This window comes from Polyodon spathula, chromosome 2 (genome assembly GCF_017654505.1).
Source record: "Polyodon spathula isolate WHYD16114869_AA chromosome 2, ASM1765450v1, whole genome shotgun sequence".
In the NCBI taxonomy this organism is placed as follows: domain Eukaryota; kingdom Metazoa; phylum Chordata; class Actinopteri; order Acipenseriformes; family Polyodontidae; genus Polyodon; species Polyodon spathula.
Window position 1 is genome coordinate 92,258,933 of NC_054535.1, and position 22,301 is coordinate 92,281,233.

The window sequence follows — 22,301 nt, forward strand, 5'->3', positions numbered from 1 at the left end:
CAAGGAAAGAGGCATAGATGGGAAAGAGATGTCCTCAGAGGGGAATTTCAACATGTGTTGCTATAATAACAAATACATTAAAAAAAAAAAAAAAAAACTAAAATGATTACAATCTTAACTGTAGTGCATCCAACTTAATTGTGACAGTTGAGTGTTATAAATAAAAGCTATCAAAATGGAACATCAAAATGTTTTTTGTTTGTTCTTAATGCCAGTGAAATGTTTAAAACATCACAGTTTTTGTTTCTAAGCTTGTATGTGTCTATGTATGTAAGACACTCAAGTACGGACCTAATCCACATAATAAACGTACATATGTGTAATTTCAATCTTTCCAAGGAAAATATTAAATAAAATAAGAAAAAAAAATTACATGATGATATGTTTATGACGTTCACACATATACTATATAAATACCCCGGTTTGAAATTTCTGAGACTGACTCCATCCATGCTCACTCTGTATCTGATCTTTAGCGATGTATTCCTTGGAGTCACTGTTGATCAAATCACCATCTACTGTATGTGCGATCTATAATAATAACAATAATAATGACAACAGTAATAAGAACAAGGATAACTGTAACTATCATTAGTCTTTGATGTCCACTGATGGTTTACCACACTAAGTCATCAAGAATTGTTCAAACGCCACTTAGAAAGTTCCTCTTACGGGACCATAAAAATTGAAGGTGAAAAGACAAAGGGCAATCAAAGAACACAAATAAAGGTTAAGTCTTGCTTCTTCGGTTTGCTGCTGCTTGATGTGGTTGCTTTAAAAATCGGAGGTTCAATTACTATAAAATAAACTCTAATGACACACTGTGCATTTGGGAGATCTCTCCAGCCCTCTGATTGGAGCTTCCAGATGCAATCTACCTTCTGATTCGAGGCTGTACTGTATGCTATTGTTGTCACCCCTGCTGGATTCCATATGGCAGAATTTGTGAAGGGTCTTTAGAATTACATGTGTGGTAACACCTCTATAATTAAGTTGTGTCGGAGCTCTCATTACAAACACACAAATTGAGATATTAATACCAGGTTTAAAAGCAGATAGAAGTATGAAATTTGGCAAACAGAGTCCTCCAGACTTGCAAGGTGTATAAACCAGGGGCGTAGCTAGGAATAGATTTTTACTGAGGCAAGAATCGCATTTTTGTCTGTAAAAAAAAAAAAAAAAAAAAAAACCCTGCATATCCTGTTCATGAAGCCTGGAGACTATTAATGCAAACTGCAAAGCAATATAAGTCGCTAACTCTTTTTACCCAGTGACCCACCTTGGATGATTGAAATTTCAATTTTTTTTTTTTTTTTTAAACAAATCTCCCATCAAAAAGAACACCAACCAAAGAGTACTCTATTAACTGTTAGAAATATGTGATATTAAAAGGACATGAAGAATAGAACTTACAAATAAGTAGATAAGTACACCTTCATTGAGACATGTGTTTGGTTCACTGCTACTGAACTTAGCACTGAGATTGGTGACACTGATGCTACAGCTGGAACTGGTAAGACTGGTGCTGCTACTGCTGGAAATGGTTCTGCCACTGCTGGAACTGGTAAAACTGGTAATGTATCTCACCAATATTGTGAGGCAATTAAAAAGACAAATAGAATGTTAGGCTATACAGCGAAGCAGACATTTTTTCTTAGACCACAGTGGCTGCTAAACCCTAGAAATTAAAAGGATCTTAAGCTCTGGTAAGCCAATGACCTCGCTTTTTCTGTTCAATCTATAATTTTGGTAATTGTAAACACACGACATTTAGAAATTACACCCCCCTCCCCCCAAAAAAAAAAAAAAAAAAAAAAAAACACTTCTGGAATTCTATTTATTCTGGAATTAAATATTAGTAATGTTTTAGGACAGTGTTCTTCATTGCAAGGCCTGCAGGCCACTGGTGGACCCTGACGTGCAACCCCCGGCCACAAACAAATGTGAAAAAGGCGGTGTGGCGGCCCTCACACTGATGTCTTATCGGAAAAAGTGACCCCCCTCTGAAAATTAGTGAAGAACACTGTTTTAGGACCTCGTAAGTGCTATCAAAACTGGACTGAAATATTGAACCTCAAAACTTTTTTACATTTTTACTACTCTGAAACTATCAAAACACAAAATGCTATGTAGTATCCAATAATTAATAAATTATTTGACACGAGTTAAACCTCAAAACCCACTTGCACAACACAGTGATGGAGAGTGACAGATTTTGCTTATTGCTGGTGTTTCTTTGTACCTATGTGAGTGATAGTCACGACACCCACCACGTTTCACAGAGAAGTCTGTCCGGCAGTGTTCACAGTAGACGTGAGATTGAGACACTGCTTCTTTTAATGAATAAACATTCTGTGGTAAATTCCTCTCGATATTTTGGACAAGCCAACCTCAACCTTTTATATGGAGGAGAGTGGCATTTTTTTGTTTGAATTGTGATTCCTATTTTAATAAAATCAACAAGATCAGTTTCCAACGCACAGAAAATGACAATGACAGTTTCATAGAATATTACAGGATGCGAAATAACTGACGGCACCAGTGGCCCAAGCTGCTTGCTGCCATGCACCTCGACCCCCCCCCCCCCCCCCCCCCCCCCCCCCAAAAAAAAAAAAAAAAAAAAAAAAAACCCAACAACATACAGCAAAAGTTGCCTGTAAGCCCATCCGTTACTGCCACCAGTGCCCCTCAGCACCAGCACATCTGATCTACAACCCATTCACAAACTTATATTTCAGATTGTTTCTCTGCCGCACTAACGAAAATAATTATTACTTCATAATAATCAAAATTACTCCATACCGCTGTTTTCACGTTGCACTAAGGTCTTCTCTTGTTGATCAACGAATGGGTGAAGATTTGTGACTCATGCCAAAATGAAATCTGATCAGAATGAAAGCTTGGCCAATTAACAAGCAGTGATTATACGGACGTTAATGGTGGCCAATAGCAGCTAACAGAAACAGAAGCAGTACGAGGAAACAGAATACAAGCATTCCGAACTGTGCTGAATGAAAGCTTATTTCAGAAATGTTGCTCTAGTGGACTGTGTGAGTGGATGGATCCGTGTTGGGTGAAAAGCAGATTAAATAAGTGCAGGTACCCAGTACCAGCATCAAAATAAGTCCCGGTACGGAGTACTGGTGAGTACCGGCAGAACTTCACCTCTGGTAAAGTAGCTCGCACATGGATCAAGTAGCAGCTCCCTGCATTATGAGCAGTGTAGGAGAGGCAGTACAATAGTGCACGAAACACAATCTTGAGAAATACATCGATTTCTGTTTTCATTTATTTTTGTGTAACACATTCTAACTACCTTACGTAGTTCTGCTTTTTAACTAGTAAAACGTGTGCTTTCACGCAAGGGATTAGAATGTGTGTGCTTAAAAACAGCATACTGCTTTTTTTTCCTGAATTGAGTGCACCATAACAATACTGTAAATTGTTTGCAACTGTGAATTTCAAGGACTGTAAAATGTAAACATCTAACATTATGTACATCCAGCTGTTCATCATTGTGATGCAGAGCACTCTCTGTTGCCTGACGAAGTTTTTTTTTTTTTTTTTTCAAAGCCACGTTGTTTGTACAGGTTACAGCGGTTACTAATATTGTTATTAAACTCCAGCCATGGCTAAATCTTCAGAAAGTTTAACTTTCCCTTCATTGACATCGCTTATTTGTACTGTCTTATCACTAAGGCTGTATTTTTTTCACAGTGAACATGGATTTCATGATTTCCTTGAATCAGAACCAGTGCTGTATAATAATACCCAATTCTCCATGAAAATCTCAATTTCTAAAAGAATACAATTTTTTACATTTAAAAATGCACAAATTAAACATTCGCTTCACCAGCGGACAACTTGTTATATGAAATCCAGTTGATCTTGCTTAACCTAAATTATGAAACACACGACACAGAGGGTTCTAAAAAAGCTTCAATTACAGGACACAGACAAGCGCTATATTTAGCTCTTGTTGACAGATTAACCAGTTTAGTAAAAATACCCTGAATATGTATTTTTTGCCAAATTACCCTTTGTATTTTTTTATTATGAAAGTTTGTTGTTTATAAATTACTTTTTTTTATACCATTGTATTTTTACAATGGAAAAGTGACCTACGTTTTATTTCTATAACAATTAGTGTGTGAATCACTCAGAAAATATTAATTTGTGTTTGTTTGAATTCAAATTTCATCTACATAATAGGCTTTCCGTATTTGTTTTTTGTTGTTTTATGAATGAGTATGAAATTGCCTTGGTGCCCTTGGGTTGGATTTATGTTTTCCCCCCTAGAACTGCCTTGGTGCCCCTGAATCTTCACGCCCAACGAAGGCAACATTGCCTTGCCCTTCATGACCTTAAGTTCATGCCCTGCTAATAGGCTGAAAATTTGAGAACTACAGGGCTAGGTGTAACTACTGGATAATTCACTATCATCTATGACACATGAGATTGAATCCCTTAGTCCTAAGTGGACATTAGTCCACATTACAAAACTGCCACACATTATGTCACAATTATCTGTCTTGAAGGAGGCCTTTAACTAAATGATAAGAAGATTGCAGGGGGGGGGGGGAGTGCTTACGGAGTTACACTATGAGGGAAAGCTCTGCTGGCTCCTAAAATAACTTACATCTTTTCTATGGGAAATATTTTTAGTAGTCAAAAAAGTGATAGCACTTCCAGTCTAAACACTTCAGTAAAGTCCAGGATTTATGATTTAATTATCCCACAGAGAAAGAAGGTCATTTCCTCAGTAAATGTTAGTGGGTCCCACAGCCATCAGTCGGATCCCACTCCCTCAGGTCTGTCTACTGCCCTTTAACACAGACTTACATGTTACTGGATTATATGGGACAGGGGCTTCAGGTCAGTATGTGTAATGTACAGACAGTAGAAATGTACACAGACTTGTGCTGCTCCAGAATTATAAAGCACCTCAACATCAAATAGTGTGGTAACTCGAACAGGCAGCAAAAGTTTCCTTTCAACTATCCCCTTCATTCACTTAGTCTTTTTTTTTTTTTAAATGTCTTGATAAAATAAAGTCCATTTTCTCTATGGGAGCTTTACAATACTCCTTTCCTCGCTATACATCTGCCAAATGAAAAAGTGTAATTATGTATTTTCAAGTCTATTCAAATTCCTTGGTGTTTAAAATGTATAATGAAAAACCAAAATGGCATTATATTGTCTTTAAACTCCATCTAAGGAGGCCAGCAGACACAGTTCCTGTCTCTGTGTTAACCGCTAACCTTGGTTGCTATGGTTACAGATCTGCTCCTGACACACAGTACTATCAGTTGGGGGACAGGGCTATTTTGTAAAACAACTCTGTAACTGGTGCAGCATGTGGCTAACCCAGTTATAAGCCTCATTATCTTCAGATCAGTAGTGTCTGTACAGGAAGCTATATAAAATCCACTGCTCGAAAAGTCACATTGCCCCTTGCTCTGATTTTTTATGTATAAAATTGTGTATAACATTAAAAAAATGCAGCTTTCTCAACCAAGAAAGATTTTTTTTTTTGGGGGGTGGGGGGTAAATCCGCAATGCTTTTACCCCCGATTTTCTCCCAATTTGGAATGCCCAATCATTCAGCCAGCTCTGGCAGAGCTTGGCCAATTGTGTGCCGCCCACTGGGAACTCCCGTCCACGGTCGGCAGTGGTATTAGCCTGGATTCAAACTGGCGACCTCCAAGCTATAGGGCGGAGTGCCTTTACTGGATGTGCCACTCGGAAGCCCCCCAAGTAAGATTTTTAACTGAAACCTGCTTTAATGTATTTGTACAATGATTAAAGGTGATCTAAAGGTAAGCATATATCGGAATATATTCTCAACTATAATGAAATATACTGTGTATAAGTATATTTACAGTATAATCGTAAATCTCGAAAAACTACTCACTTCTAAATCTTTTGTAGTCATTTTTGTATTACTTTAGTATAAATACATGTTAATTTGGATTCATATGTTGTTTTTTTCAGATTTTATGTGAACGAAAAGACACACATTTGCCTGCTTTCCCACTGGAAATAGTGATATTTTGAAATATCACTGTCCTGGTCACAAAAGCAAAGTTTGTGGGGAATAATAGCCATTTTCTATACTTCTGAGGCATAAGCAATTAGGAAATAACACTTACTACCCAGGAACAAAAATTGTGTTACATAGTGTAATCCTTAAACTTTGATTTGGTTGACTATGTTACTTTATTTAAAGAAATGTGTTAATCCTGACGAAAATGACTTACTGTATTTAATACTAATTTTATCATTCATTTAAATCTAATAATTTAAATGATTTCTAACCACATTTAAAAACCACACAGTGTAGAATAGTATACAAAATAAAATAATATATTCGACCATACAATACAAATATTTAGTGATAAAATGTATGGTATAATAATAATAATAAGAAGAATAATAACAACCTGTTGAGTTAAACTTAAGTGTAATGCAAGGAAAAACAATGACATACTTTAAAAATATTTCAATTATTTTTGATTAGACATCACAGCTTAATGCTGACACACAACACAACAAAGTTGTACTTAATAGTTAAAGACATTGCTTACTATTTTTTTTCCTTTCTCAGAATGAGATTTAGTTAATTAAGGTTCATCTGATATCTCAGGAACTCTAGCTGACATACTGCTTTGTCTTTGAACTCAAACAAGTGGTAAACTATTTTGTGGTAAATAAATATAATAGATTTTTCAACTGAATCTGTGTATAGATCTGAAATATTTTCAAGGCCATCAAGCAGAGATTAGTTTTTCATAAGTATCGTGACACAAATCATATTGTGGCTTGTGTATCATGATGCATATTGTATCCTTGGTATATCGTCTCACCCCTAGTACATGTATGTGAATAATGCAGTGTAAGACTTTAGGATATAGAGATTGAAGAGGCAATTATAAACAAACAAACAAACAAACAAAGTCTGGGGACTATAAAAGTGACTGACTGTCAGAGACGAGAGACAGGTTGTTGGGGGTAGAGAAGGACAACTGGTTTAAAAACTGAATTACTATTATTATTATTATTATTATTATTATTAACGCAACACTTCCCAAAGACAATAGACACTACTGGAAGTCTTGTAATTTTTAGGATTTCAAGTGTCGGAGGAGTTGTATCAGTAGTCTCATTTACTGTTTCTCTGCAAAGTGGTTGTCTGTTTTTCTCCTGTCTGTTGTTTCCTATTCCTGTTAATGTTAATGAAAACAAACTTAGGAGGGCCAACGTGACCTTGAATTATATCACTCTGTTGTTTGGTTCTGTATTTTGTAAAATTAACAGGTGTTTTAATCTGTCAATAAATACATGTAAATTCAGTTACTCTGGTCACATTCTCCATTGCCAATCACCAGAGACATGAGAACATTTTAAAACCAGCTGTGTTTTTAAAAGGGGGAATCCTAGCGAGAACAGAAAACCAAACACAAAAAGAGAAAGAAAGAAGCCATACTTTGGCTCTGGGACCTTTTCCAAATGGGATTTCTTTAGTGTCCCTTCGCTCTGTTTGCCAACTACACTGTGTGTATTTTGAAGAAAAGTGGTGGCAGAAAACTTACAGCCTTGGCCCGATTTGGATGCCATGGAATGAACTGAGACAATGAAAGGAAGTAAGCTTACAAAAGGTTTCCTTTCCAGCAAAGCTCAGCTGAGAATCCTTCCTCGTTCATTGTATTATTCACTTATCCCTGGAAGGCTCTTTAAACTTTAGCTTGTTAGAGACATGTGGAGGACCCAGACCGTACCATTCATAGTTTTGGACATCTTAATTGGCTCTTTTACAGCTCCACCCATTAGGACAGGGCCTAGATCTACCCTGGTTTGCTACTGGTCCTCTTCATATACAGATCAATTGCCCTTATTTCTATTTTAATTTCAGTTTCAATTTCGAGGGACACACAAGACATGATGCCATAGGTTGAAAGAGACATAAGTCATTGCCCAGACATGTCACATAATTATATGACCCTTGGGCTTCATGGTAAAGTAAAAAGGGGCAGTGTTCAATGATCAAACATTTTTGATCATTGTTTATTTTTTAGCCTGTAGACAAAAGCTAACAGACTTGAGAGGTCACACATTCAGCAAATATTTGCACAGGTTTCTACTCTAAGCATAGAAGGATGCTCCAGTGCTTAGAAAAGCATGACAAGATGATTCCCTTTTACAAATTCTGAATGGATTTGTGTGTTATATTCCAAGGTGTGCATAGTATATGATGACGTTTGATAGGATAGTGGTAGTAGAGTAGTAGGCTCTGTGTTTTACAAGAGGTGCGTAATTATGGGCATTATACATAGAGTACATGTAATATTCTACAAGGCTGTCCCCTTTGAGTAGAGGGAATTAGAAATTACCACATACAATATCATGTAAACTATGTATGCATGTAGGCCTATGTAAAATTGCAACGTTGCAATCCAACTCAATAAGATCCCTAACGCTTTGACCCCCACCCCTTTTATTAGTTTATTTTTTATTTATTTAACTAGAAAGCCAAATGAGAAGAACATGAGTTATGGTTAGCATCTGTAGTTTTTTCCGGGGCATTATTATTAGTTGCTGTTTTCTGTCGCAAATTAAATAAACCCTGTAAACCCCCGAAGCAACGCGTTTTTGGCACTGAAGACTCTGCCATCAAAGCTGGATACATCACAAACGTCTGTTTGCCAGCTTCTCGTAAAGTACAGCCAAGCAGAATCTGGTTTGTGTAGAAGAGTAGTGAAGACTTAACACATCGTTAAGTCTTTAAACAGTAAACTGGAACAAAAGCACGAGAGAAACTTCCTCCCTTGACAAGCTGGACTCTAACAACAACAGAGTGAGTGGTTTATGGGATGGAAATCAAACTAACAACAATATTTTATACTGGAAGCCCGAGCAGAGACCAGAACTGGTATACCATTTTGCATACATTTGGGGTACAAGTCATCACATTTTTAACTAAAGACAAAATGGATTTGGGTCACTTTATGAAAAGGGGTTACCAATGTATGGTTAGTAAAGTTGTGTAATTACAATTAAAAAAAAAAAAAAAAACACAACAGGACTGCTATAGTTATAAATCAATAAGGGGTACATGTACAGATAAATAAGATAACGTGAAAGTCAGATGATGTGTCATATTCAACGCACGGTTTTTAAAAGTGGGGAAATGTGACATAGTTAAATGCCTGTTTTAAATGCACTAGTGGCATTAATTTGAGAAAAGATGTTCGGGTTGTTCTGCTTTTGTTGTCTGACCAAATTTATATCAGCGCTTTAGACATTTTTTTCCCTCTTATTTGCTGAAGCCGTTAAAATAACACTACATAATAACACACTACATAACAGTGAAATAACAATTCACTATTTTATTTATATTGTCATCTAAAAACATGTTAATGTACAAATAGACACATGTTAATGTATAAAAAGACAGATTTAAAAAATAGATCAGCCAATAGTATTACCATTTATACATGATTAAACAAATAATCCATAAGACTTTTTATTTTATTTTTTAATGCCGCTAACACAACCTAAATAAATTATTCCATTATCTTGCTGAGCCCACTGATGCAGTTTTGCACTTAAAAAAAGGCTGTACAATTGCAAAACAGGGACGATTTAACAATTGTACTGTTTCTGACCGTGACAAACAAGGCTGTTTTTGCTCTACTTGTTTCCTCAGAATATGAACTAAACTACGCACTGAATGGCCACTTCCAAGTGATATTACCTTGTATAGTTAGTTTCCACTGTGCAAAAGGACTGAGTCCAGCAGTTGTTCACATCGAGGTTTAGCAAGCGAACTAGCTTTGGTTGACAAACGGACCAAGAGCACCTAAGAAAACTGCCGAGCTATCAAACTGTCCCATAGATATCGATTATGGCTGTGGAACGGGCCCAAACCCAAAACATTGACTTGCATGAAATGTTTCCAGTTCTTAGAGCATGCACTGTGCGTGTGACATTTTCCCCATTAGTCCTGTGAGATCACAGGTCAATGCAAATCTCAAAAAATCGCAGGAAGCAAAGTTGGATTCAAAGAAGTCTATAGTTAGTTGCATTTCCTATGTTTAGTAATTCTGAGCTGAAAGATCTATGCTATTGAGGAAGCGAAGGCTAATGCTGAGTTTACTTAAGCTGCAGACTTCCTTTAATCACTTACAACTCTTATTCACCATCAATTTCAACCAAATTCGTAATACATTTTTATTTATCACTTTACCTAATAAATGAAACGCTTAGTTCTAGGTAGTCCAACCGTTAAAGGAAGGATAACTAGGTGCAAAAAGAGGAATTGGGTACAATTGTGTGTCTCAAAACAAAAGCCTAAAAGACCTCTGAATATCTGCTGTTTATTATTACTGTAGTGTATTTCTGGTTTAGCTACTAAAAAAAAAACGGTGTGATGAATGGGAATTCAGAGAAGAGCAATAACATTTCACTTCACAATAGGCAGCTCCGGTGGCGTCCATTCCACCATAGCAGCCATAACATAGCTACGGGGCCCGGGAGTAAGGCAAGAATTAAATAAACACACACACACACATTATATATATATATATATATATATATATATATATATATATATATATATATATATATATATATATATATATATATATATATATATATACATACATACACACACACACACATATATATATACACACACACACACACATTTTATATATATGTGATTTACATTACATGAGAGTATCTCGCCAAGATAAGCACCAGCTAAGACGTAGCTTTACAGTAAACTAATGAGATCCATCTGCATCTCCATCCATTTGCGATTCTTTCCATCTGTTGATGTAGACATCCTTCTGCCTGGTGTTGACAGCTGAAATGTAATGCTGGCTCCAGGGATCAGCTTATTTTGCCACCCCAGCGCATCAGCACACACAATGGCTGCAATGCTGGCTCTGGGGATCAACCACAGTGCGCTCTCCCCAGCGCATCAGCATGACAACCGTCTGGATTGAGCTAAGTAGAGTACATCTCTGGGGTCTTCAAGTGGGCACCTTCTGTCCTTGGTGTTCCGTCGACTAGCCCACAACACCTCAAGAGGGCTCAATAGTGATTCTGTGAGACTGAGACTGGTAGCTGCAGTATTCCTTTACCATAAAGTCCCACTCTGCTGAGGCAGCGTGGAACTCCCAACCATTTCCTGATGTATGAACTGATTAACGCTTCCATCTTATCAACTGTAGTCAAGGAAACCTTGTACAGTCAGTGGCCGCAGGAGTCTTGGCAGTAGACCAAACTGAAAGCACCAGAGTTTCAGTTTGCCCAGTAAAGTGCTGCTATCTATGCTCTTCAACCCTTCCGCTGCTTGTTGTCTAACTTGTCCCTCACAAACTGTGTCCTTTAGATCCCCGTCGTACCATCTCCCTAGACTTTTCACTGGCTTCTCGGACACTGTTGGTATTGCCTCACCATTAATGTAGAACCTTTTATCTACTACTTTACCTTTAATTATACTATGTAACACAATTTTTGTTCCTGGGTAGTAAGTGTTATTTCCTAATTGCTTATGCCTCAAAAGTATAGAAAATGGCTATTATTCCCCACAAACTTTGCTTTTGTGACCAGGAAGGTAATATTTTGAAATTTACCTATTTCCAATGAGAAAACTGTCTTTTCGTTCACATAAAGTCAGAAAAAAACAACATATGAATCCAAATTAACATGTATTTATACTAAAGTAATACAAAAATGACTACAAAAGATTTAGAAGTGAGTAGTTTTTCGGGATTTACGATTATACTGTAAATCACTTTCACGAATCAGCCCCCAAATGTAGTCTCCCATCATGTTCTCGTTATACTGTCCTTGGTAGCGGCGTTCAAAGTCCAGTATATCCTGGTGGAAGCGCTGACCTTGCTCCTCCGAGTACGCTCCCATGTTCTCCTTGAATTTACCAAGATGAGCATCAAGCATATGGACTTTGAGGGACATCCTACAGCCCATTGTGCCGTAGTTCTTCAGAGTCTCAACCAGCTCCACATAGTTTTCGGCCTTGCGATTGCCCAGGAAGCCCCGAACCACTGCGGCAAAGCTGTTCCAAGCCACTTTCTCCTTATTAGTGAGCTTCTTGGGGAATTCATTGCACTCCAGGATCTTATTTATCTGTGGTCCGACAAAGACACCAGCTTTGACCTTTGCCTCAGACAGCTTAGGGAAGAAGTCTTGAAGGTACCTGAAGGCTGCCGACTCCTTATCTAGAGCTCTGACAAATTGTTTCATAAGGCCCAATTTGATGTGCAGTGGTGGCATCAGCACCGTCCGGGGGTCCACCAGTGGCTCCCACTTGACGTTGTTCCTCCCCACAGAGAACTCGGTCTGCTGTGGCCAGTCCCGCCTGTGGTAGTGCGCCTTGGTGTCCCTGCTGTCCCAAAGGCAAAGATAGCAGGGAAACTTGGTAAAACCGCCTTGGAGACCCATCAGGAATGCCACCATTGCAGTCTCTTGATGCCATCTCAGAAAAATGCAGATATGTATCCACTTAGGCAGCTGGAACTAAACTGAACTGGGGGGCTTAAGGTCCCTGTATTTATACTACGATTTTTATTACTGGAAAGTTCTAGAAAGTTCTAGAAGTTACTCCAAGTTTACTCAGCACTGAATCTATCTGGAATGTTCTGGAAAATAGGTACATTTCAAAATATCACTGTCCTGGTCACAAAAGCAAAGTTTGTGGGGAATAATAGCCATTTTCTATACTTTTGAGGCATAAGCAATTAGGAAAAGAAAAAAAATTGTTACACGGTGTTATAGAGATGCTCCTTGATTTAGTGGGCTTGAATTGCATTTGTGCCCATTCAATTTATTGGTTAATTTGCCCAATAACCATATAGTGCAGGCTACTGTTGTAGTCATTGACGTCATGTCATCTATGTATGCTTGTATTGGTGATAGTCACATTCCAGAAGCCAAGCGCTCTCCTCCCACTACCCATTTTGATGCCCTAATAGTTATTTCCATTGCCATGGTAAAAGCCAGTGGAAAAATGGTACATCCTGCCATGTAGTGTTGAATTCTTAAGTTGAAAAACTAAATTGCAAATTATCTTTGTATTAGAAGTCACCTGATTTGATATCAGACTCTGAACTTCATTGTTTCAGCCATTAAACAAAGGAGCACATGTATTAACACAATATGCATTATAGCAACAGATACATTGGCTGTATGCCATACAGCATTGTACTTCATTAAAATAAACAGTACTTCAATTACATTGTTGGTATTTGTTCTTTAAAATGTATTTTCTATTCTTTTGCAGATCTGAAAGCTTGTTAGAGGATGACATCATATCCACTGCCATCACTTGATTTCATTTTATCAAGTGTTTGGCATAGTTTTGAAACAAGGCCAAAGAATCCTGTGTTTTACATATATTTGGACTAATGCCAGGACGGAAATGCTCCAACTCAAGTGAGATCACGTGTTCTCTCAAGTTTTTACACAGGTTTTAGAGCCAATGCAGCAAAGTACTGTACAACAGCATGGACTGGCCTGTTCAAAAGATACACACATGGTCCTGTGTGTAACTTCAGACTAAAAAAAAAAAATAAAAATAAAAAAAGTTTTAGTTGGGTTAGAAATGAAGGCTGGTGGAGGAGTACGAAGGCAGCCAGATGGTGTGCTTTGGGCTGCACAGCCTTGTACTATAATTACCTGTCCAGTACCTGACAGCATACTCTACATCTAGCAAGCCGCCCAAGTCAGATTTGCGCAGGCAGCACATCAAGAATAGCTGATTCCGCCAAGAATGAGCTAACCTTTTATTTAACGCCTAGTTTAAGCTTAGTAAGGTCAAAGCATTTGTAAACAGGAAAAAATTACCTCTTCATTATAATAATAGTAAAGTAATTTGAAAGAGGGGCAGATCTTGGGCCCAAACTTCAGTTACTTTTCAAACAGTATCGAGTTTGCTTTTTCTGAAGGCTACACGGCCCAAGTAATGAGGAGTGATTGCTGAAGCTAATGCAGCCAACACCTTTGAGTTTAAACTGACTTTTACTTGATTTAACTTCCTTTATATACACTGAGGAGCAGAAAAGTTGGACATATTTTATAATTTACTTTCCAGCTTTTGATTTGATTTGTCCCTTTTCGGCTCACTCCTGGTTTAGAGCTTAAGGCTTTATCCATCACCGTCTTAGTAGTACTGACAAAGCAAAGCATTTTGAAGTGCTTTACAAATCTGAGATCTAGGTTTCTGTTGTTCTTTAAAGATAGGGCATGTTGCTTTTTCCTGTTTATTCACATATTATCCATAGAGAAGATACATTTATGTCTAGTTCATCGGTCACGAGAAATACTCAATTGAGGTTATTTTTTTTTTAAATGAGCTACAACAGCAGTATGTCTTAATACTTTCACCTTAAACCCCCATTCCTCTCCCAGGGGTGATGTATTGACCCCCTTATTAACTTCAGCTAAATATAAAACACATTTTAGATGAGATTCATCACTGTTTAAATTGTTAAATAAGACCTCTATTGTATTACTGGCTGGGCAATAACAAATCTATGATTACATCTATATCTGACAATGGAAAGGTACAGGTGTTTTAGATTAAGTATTAGGTTATGTTACACCCCTTACTTCAGCATTTACTTACAAATTCCATTACTCATTAAAAGCTGAATAATCCACACTTTAAATTGGTTTTAATATCTAGGACGTTTTATTGATGCAGTATAAGGATTAAGTAATGATAATTTTTATGAACATTTACAAGATTATGCAACGACTGGACCCCAGATTGCATTTTTTTTTCCTCAGGCGTTCCGAAACTTGTACCAAACTTCACAGTTATCCTGGAAGCTTACTAGTAACATTTTAAAAACACCACTTTCCTATTGAAGCAGCCCTTGACCACACTGCTAAATCTAGCAGCCAACAGCACCAAGGAAAACATCCTTGAGCAGCATACAATGCCCCTTTCAGTAGGGAGTGGAACCACTGAGTAACAACATGTCCATGTCATTCTAATTTTCTGTACATCTCAGCATGTCATCTCTTTACAAGACTGTATCCTTACTCAATGTTCTAAACCGGTGCATTGACTAAAACCAACCCTGAAAGGGAGGAAAGTCTGGGCTGTTACGTGAATGCCACACTGCCACCTTCTTTTTAAAGTGCATGCCATTTATTTTTTATACACCCTGACGAAATGGCGCCTAGTTTACCTCTTGCTCCTTCCAAAGCTAAGGGAGTCCCTATCACTTACATCATGTTGTTAGCTGTGTGTTGGTGATGTCTCCAAGCAACAGTATTGCTGACACTAACACAATCTGACTTCATAGCTATTTATACTGGAGGTATGATGTTTAAAAATGCTGCATCCCTTCCCTGAGCCTAATTAGGCGATATCCCCAAGACTGCATGGGATTGCCCTGTATTAAATTTCACTTCCTCTACTATTTAGAGGAATTTATATAATCAGAGTTTTTAATTAAATCATCAAAATCCCATCCACATGTACTTACTTCTAATGGGCTATCTGAACTGAAATATGCCAAGTGACCTGTAACTGCCAGTAACTTCACTTCCCTCTCTACATTCCTTCCTATATCCACAATTTGGAAACCTTGAATAAACAATCATGTTTTTTTCATTCAACAACCCACGAACTGCAGGAAATTCCCCCCACCCATTGCAGGCTCTTGAGCATCAAATATGAACCTCTTTGGTACAAATTTTCCAAATTGCTAAACAAGCTAGGTAAGAAGTTGGTTAAAGAAAGACAAAACCACAATGGATCATCACTAAGGTAAATGTTAAAAGATGAGGTGATTTACATTTATAATACTAAGCAACTGGGTGCTATTGAAACAGATGTATTAAGCTAGCTAGGCCTTGTTAATTCAAATCGAAAATCCACAGATACGCTGACATCGTTTTTACAATTACTTACGTGGGAGTATTAACGGTATAATACATATGACGTCGGTGTAGTACTGCAGGGTGCCATTCTACGTCCCATTATATATATATATATATATATATATATATATATATATATATATATATATATATATATACACACATACATATATATATAAAAACCTTGCTGGACTGGGGGCAATACAAATGTGGGAGATTTTGCATCGGGAAGGGACTTTTGGTGGGTGAGGAGTTCGAGATGTTAGTCAAAATTGCTGAATAAATGCTGTATATTTCTAAAATCAGTCAACCTGGCCAAGGGGGTGCAATATAAATGTGTAACAAACATTTTGCTATATTCTTGACATACATATTCTTTAAATACATGCTTGTAACATCCATATACGATCACAGTTACATGCCTCTGACGTTGATCACACAATCAAGTATTCACAACATTACTTTACTGAAAGTTGTTAAATTAACTGCCACTGCGGCACATTGTCAACTATAGAAGCGCTGGCTGGTGTTTGAATCTGGCACCGAGAGAAAAACAAAAGGAAGCTAATGGAAATGGTAACTATGCAGTTACCTTGCCAGTCACTGTTGTACTCTTCAGGAAGGATACTAATAACTGACTCTATTGTTAGTACCAGATAAATACTCAGGCTGCAGTTCTATTCTAAAATGAATTAACAATTGAAAAAACTAAAAAATGAAATTATTTTTGTAACATTGTCTGTCTAAGTGTTACCATCCTGTTGACATTTTAATTAATTTTAATTAATTTTAGCTCAATATGGTATTTCCTGCTCATAGAGCAAACATAGTATTTCTTTGCAAACACAAGGGGCAGTGTATCTGCTGTACTGAGGGGCTAGACGTGTTTCTTTGAGTTCTATTGAAGCCACAGGTGCTTTAAAATATTGAGTCGCCAAGATGTGATAACTGAAACAAAAAATACAACCTAAAAAGAGATTTAGAAGTTTCAAAGTCAACCTAAAAAGAGTTGTATAGTTTATGAAATACCTCTAGTATCACAAATAAAAGTAACTGAATTTAAAATGTTTCTTTTGATATTTCTAAATGTACCACTATTGAGTACTTAAAGTTACAGTATGGATGAAATATATATAAAGAAAAAATACATAAAAAGTCAATGTTATACAAGCTAACATATTTCATAACTATGGATAAAACATAGGAGAGAAAGGTGAGGGAGAGGCCATTCTATTTTGCCTTTCAGAGTCCCAGTAAACACAGATCCACTCAATCCTCTGTACAGCAATACACCATTGTGATATTTGGATTATATTCTTTTGTGTACCGTAGCAAAGTACTTAACGTTATACATTTAACTCCATAATGGTTGAAATGACAGAGATAGTAAAGTTTCTAGTATCAGTAGGTAACTGGCTGTTTTATTTATCAAGGATGGGCAACAGTTATAAGGTCCTTGGACAACCTCAGGTTAAAATGCTGCATATGCCAGAGGATAAACCAAAACGGCCAAGTTATCAGACCAAAGTGCTACAATGTATGCATTTCTCCAAACAGAATAGGGTGAATAAAGGCACTTTATGCATTGCCTTTCAAGGTGAAATTAAATAATAAAAAAAAACATTAGAGACAGGGTTGCTGCCTATGGCCAAAGAGACTTGAAAGAGATATTTTGAGCACATTTATTTCCCAAATTATTTAAAACACAATTTTAAAATGCTTTCACGCAACAAACTGACAGCTTACGACAGCTGGGAGCACACAAGTAAGAAAGCCTTACCCAGGGCAATACTGAACCTCTTTTATATTTGTCTTCAAAGGAAAAGACTGTGCCACAGCAGTCAGAAGTCTCTGCTCTAATGAAGATAATGAAGAGCAATACACAAACACACACACAGCTGATATAAGGCTTTCCTTTTCAGCAAAGCCTTTCAGAATGAACCCTGGGACTGTTGCATTGCCTTTTCCACAAAATTTCAGTAAACTTGGAAGGAAATTCAGCCATCCCAGAAGACCATCATTTCCATTGATTTTGTTTTGAAGTAGGTTGGGCACAAATCTCTGATTTATGTTCAACTGTTCTCTGCTCTGTGTGCAAAACAGAATCAGATATTTTTTAAAACTACGTGGAGGAATAGCTATATTATGGTAGAGTGAAAACAAAGGAAGCCAAACAAATATAATTTCAAGAACTAGGAAGAAATGGCAAGCAACTTGCAAATATGTGGCTTTGTGTCTTGCTCTAGCTGAGGTTTTCCACCCAAGCCCTTACTCTTCCAGCACCCAGGCTCAGTAAATTGCAGTTACATGTTTTACAATGTATCAATAGCACTGATTTGATTACAGAGGTGCTGACATTACCTACATTTAGTTCAGCTGGTGCTTTTGTAATATTTTATTTGGTGCTATATATTTCACTACAACTAAAATAAAGTATTTTTTAAGGTCTAACATCACATGACATATTAAAAGTGTTTTTAGGAATAAAATCAAGTTTGGTATTCCTGGAACTGTTCGGCACTGTTGATGGTTTCATTAACACAAATAAAAAACATATTCAGGAATATTAAACGTATTATTTTTAAAAACATACAAGAAAATTGTGAAAAAAAAAAGCTTTGTGAATAGAGCCCATTATTTCCAAACTCACAATAAAACAGAAGTATGAGTGTGCTTGCTTTCTTAAGAAATCAATTTAAAATTGGTAAACAAATATTAAAATTGTCCTTTTAAATTATGTGAACAAATCACAGGATCTTAAAACTCACAGGAGACAAAAGATGCCAGAATGGGGAGAAGAGTTCAATGAAAAAATGATTTCCAGGAACTTAAAGCGAGGAAAACCACTAGGAAAAGATGATACGATAGTCTGTATCCATGAAGAGCAAGGAGGTTTTAGGAGGAGGTAGCTGCAGTACAGTACAGCTTGCAAGAAGACTGCCCTCTGGTGCACTGCTGAGATAAAAGTATTCACTGGCATGCCCTTTCATGGGGAAGGCAAAGCCGACAGCAGTTATTCACAATTCTTCTTTAAGACAGGCTAAGATGCAAAGCTGCCAAGAAACTTTTGTAAGGGTTTTTCTGCCTTCTTCACCAAGTGTTGCCCTAGGCTCAAATGATGCTAAACACATTCCAATAAAGATCCCACACAAAAAGCGCCAGGAAACGGGTACCTGAAGGAGAACAATGTATTGGCATTCTGCTATTTGAGGTACTATAAGCCTAAGTCTATGGTAGATGATTTTGTTGAATGTATTGTCGGTAATTGTGAGCCAAAACTACATTTCTTCACTACAGTGAGATGAACGTACAAGTACATCTTAAATGCCAAAGTTAGGACCAGGGAATGTACACATTGAAACCAGTTGGCCCCTCCTCCTCCTCCTCCCCTCACTCGACTTGGCTCTAGAATGTGGGTGTACCGCTTCTCCGGTGCTTTAGTGATACACTTGATTCCAAGATGTCTGCACACTTACCAGTAAACGAAGGCGCCGAGTAGCTTTAAGCATTTACAAAAATATTTACCCTCTGAGAAAAGCATATTTAATCGCCTTGTAACCCGCTTTGGCAGAGTACCAACATGTCAAAAGTTGAGAATTGAAGTTCAGTTCTTGTATTTTCAGGTTTTGTGTGTATGTGTGTTTGAGCAGACAATGAGCAATTCCTGGGGCCTGTGTTCCTTGCTAGTCACACGTTGCCGTGACAATGGAAGGAAGAGGGCGTAGGAAGGAGGCGTGGCATGTTGACCCCTATATTGTTCTCTGGCAAGGGGAACGCTTCCTCCTGGCCAAGAGTCAGTGGGCTCTGAATGTTTACAGCCCGCTTCAGACGCACTGTCACGTTTCTGTTGGGCAAGGAGTCACAGGGTTAGGCTCGAGTCAGGAGTCTATGCGTCGTTGCACGTAGGCGCTGGACCTAGAACCCTGCAAGCAAACTTTCATCCACTTGGAAGGTGTTGTAACTCTTAACCCTAGCCTGGACACAGCGCTGCATCTACACTGTGTATATGCAAACTGGCTTGCTAGGGCCTTCAACTGTAGGCCCACATTTATTTTTCAATATTGTGTTTGACAATTTAGTTCTCATGATAGCACAGCTTGACCCTATGTGAGCTTCCCCGAAACAGCACCGACAATGCATCTCAATCCTGACCTGGCTTCTCTTGTCAAACTGTGCAAAATTCATTGAACTTGAGCCAGAGATGAACCTCTTCATATTCTATTGTCAACTATACTCAGATGCCTAGCACCTCAATTTAGCTATCCTATATTTCTCATAACAGCTATTAAGAAAAGAAAGTCACAGTGCACTACAGTTTTACCTAACACCAACATATTCATATTTTAATTAACAGAGTTAAAACGAGATACTGGTATAAGATTCCACAGTCAACTGTGACGCACCTGTCAAAGGTATCTGATTGAATGAAGACTCACAATATCCAAGTGTCTCCACCACCCCAGGAAGAATGAAGACTGGCAACCTCGTAACTGAACAAACTGCCAGTAATTTGTCATTATAAACATCATATTCGCTTGAAATCCACGTTAACTGTCATGTTTACATTTTATATGCTGGGATTTTAAATAAACATCACCCCTTTGTTAAACCACGTCTGGCAGTGGGTTACCAACATTGTCAGTATTTTATTTCTGACTAGATTGAAATCTCACCTGTTTAATGTCTGGTTTACATCCTGGAAGTCTTATAAATATAAACCTCTACTGTATATCCACAAAACCTGACAGGTCACACTAAATAAAGCTTAGAAATGAAAGAGCTTTGAACAAATGATTCAGCTTTAAAAAGTCTAAGAAAGCTCAGTTTTGATAATTTAGAACCCTAGTATATACCAGAAAGAAACTCATAATGTGGTTACAGTTAAGATGGCAAATGTTAGTGCTCCTTAAAACCTGTTATGTTTGCTATTTCCAGAAACACATTCTTATTGGGTACAATGCATACAAATCTATATTGTGCTCTGTACTGAAGCATTGAAAACATGCTTTTAAATCAGATAAACTAAAACAAACTTAGTTATAAAATTAGACAAAAACTAAAACTGAAGAGAAGTATTAGATATAGCAATGGGAAAAGCATTGACTTCTTGTTGAAATGGTTTGTTCTAATTTTACAGTTTGTAGTTCTACTGAAAACATCTCTTCAGTCAGTCTTCTACATCTTCTTGCACTCCCGCTCTTGGAAACAAAGAAAAACAGATTACAGATGAAACAGTCTGTAAAGTTTATAAGCTGGAGAAATGTGTTTCTAGTGTTGTGGTGTACAGATTTGTGTAATTCATTACACGAATGAATAATAAGGAAAAGCGCCCCAGTAAAAGCACCACAGTTCGGACACCTTTAGTTTGTATACAGGAAGTTAGCTTTCCCAAACAGATTCCTGCCAAGGTATTTACTGTTTCTGTTTCTATTCTCAGCACATCAAGGAAAAGCTTCAAATAAGGTGTCTTTCCCAAGGCACATGACTGCAAATCTGGAATACCAGCGACTTTAAAGACAGGAGGCTGCAAGGGCTTCGTTTAGCAGTCTAAGGCAGGAAGCAGCAGTGCTGAAAATGATTGGGAATGCTAGGATCATCCTGTTAGAAGAAAACTGCGTTGTATTTCTAACGTGTTTCTATTTTCTATGCTTATCTGAGTATATGTGGAGGTTGTTGATGTCCTACACTCTTCCTGTAATCTCTTGAAGTAATATATCTTATCAGCAGTGTGCCTCAAATACATGAATTGTGAGTATGTTTATTAGAAGGACCAAGGGGGTACCAAAACTGTAATGAAGGAAAGTTACCAAATGAATTGTTGAAGAATGATGTAACCACAGGTTACGTATTGAGAGGCTTGTATAGCGCTCTTTTGTTAGACCAGATAAATGAGAACTATGCATTATGTTGGTAATTATGCGCCTTTTTGATTCCATGCTGATTTTGATGTTTAATAAAGCACTACTATTAAAACTGACCAATTGTTGTACTGATGAAATCATTCTGAGATAATCCTCAAAATAAGACTCGCACTTGTCAGTTACAAACAAAGACGTCCAATTCTAAGGTAATTAAAACTAAAAACTCTGCTTATTTATAAAACAGAAAAAGTGAAAGAAACCTATATTAGTGATTTAAATGCCTTCGCCAGGGTCAGCAGAATTAATATTTTTACAGTAATAATTAAAGCTATTGGTCTTAAAATGGGTGAAAATTCTCAATTCTCTTACCTCATATTATTAGCTTTATTAACATTCACTACTTATTGTGCTTGGAAACATTAATTCAGGATATCCAACTATTTCAAATGCAACCTCTGCCTTTGCTGTCAGTCACATGGCCTTACTGCAGTTGGAACATTCAAGTGATTTTTTAATATA

The 22,301-nt window shown here is 37.3% G+C and overlaps 1 protein-coding gene across 4 annotated transcripts in view; it reads right to left on the reverse strand.

Moving 5' to 3' along the window:
- Positions 1 to 22,301, reverse strand: part of LOC121303796 (CBP80/20-dependent translation initiation factor-like) — a 127,674-nt gene that overhangs the window by 57,542 nt on the left and 47,831 nt on the right. For 3 of the 4 annotated variants that reach the window (XM_041234601.1, XM_041234592.1, XM_041234616.1), the window contains one exon: positions 418 to 531. The exons of the other annotated variant lie outside the window; for it this stretch is intronic. In XM_041234601.1, coding sequence (XP_041090535.1) covers positions 418 to 531 — 114 coding nt within the window. The remainder of the gene's footprint in view (positions 1 to 417; positions 532 to 22,301) is intronic. 4 annotated transcript variants of the gene reach the window in all.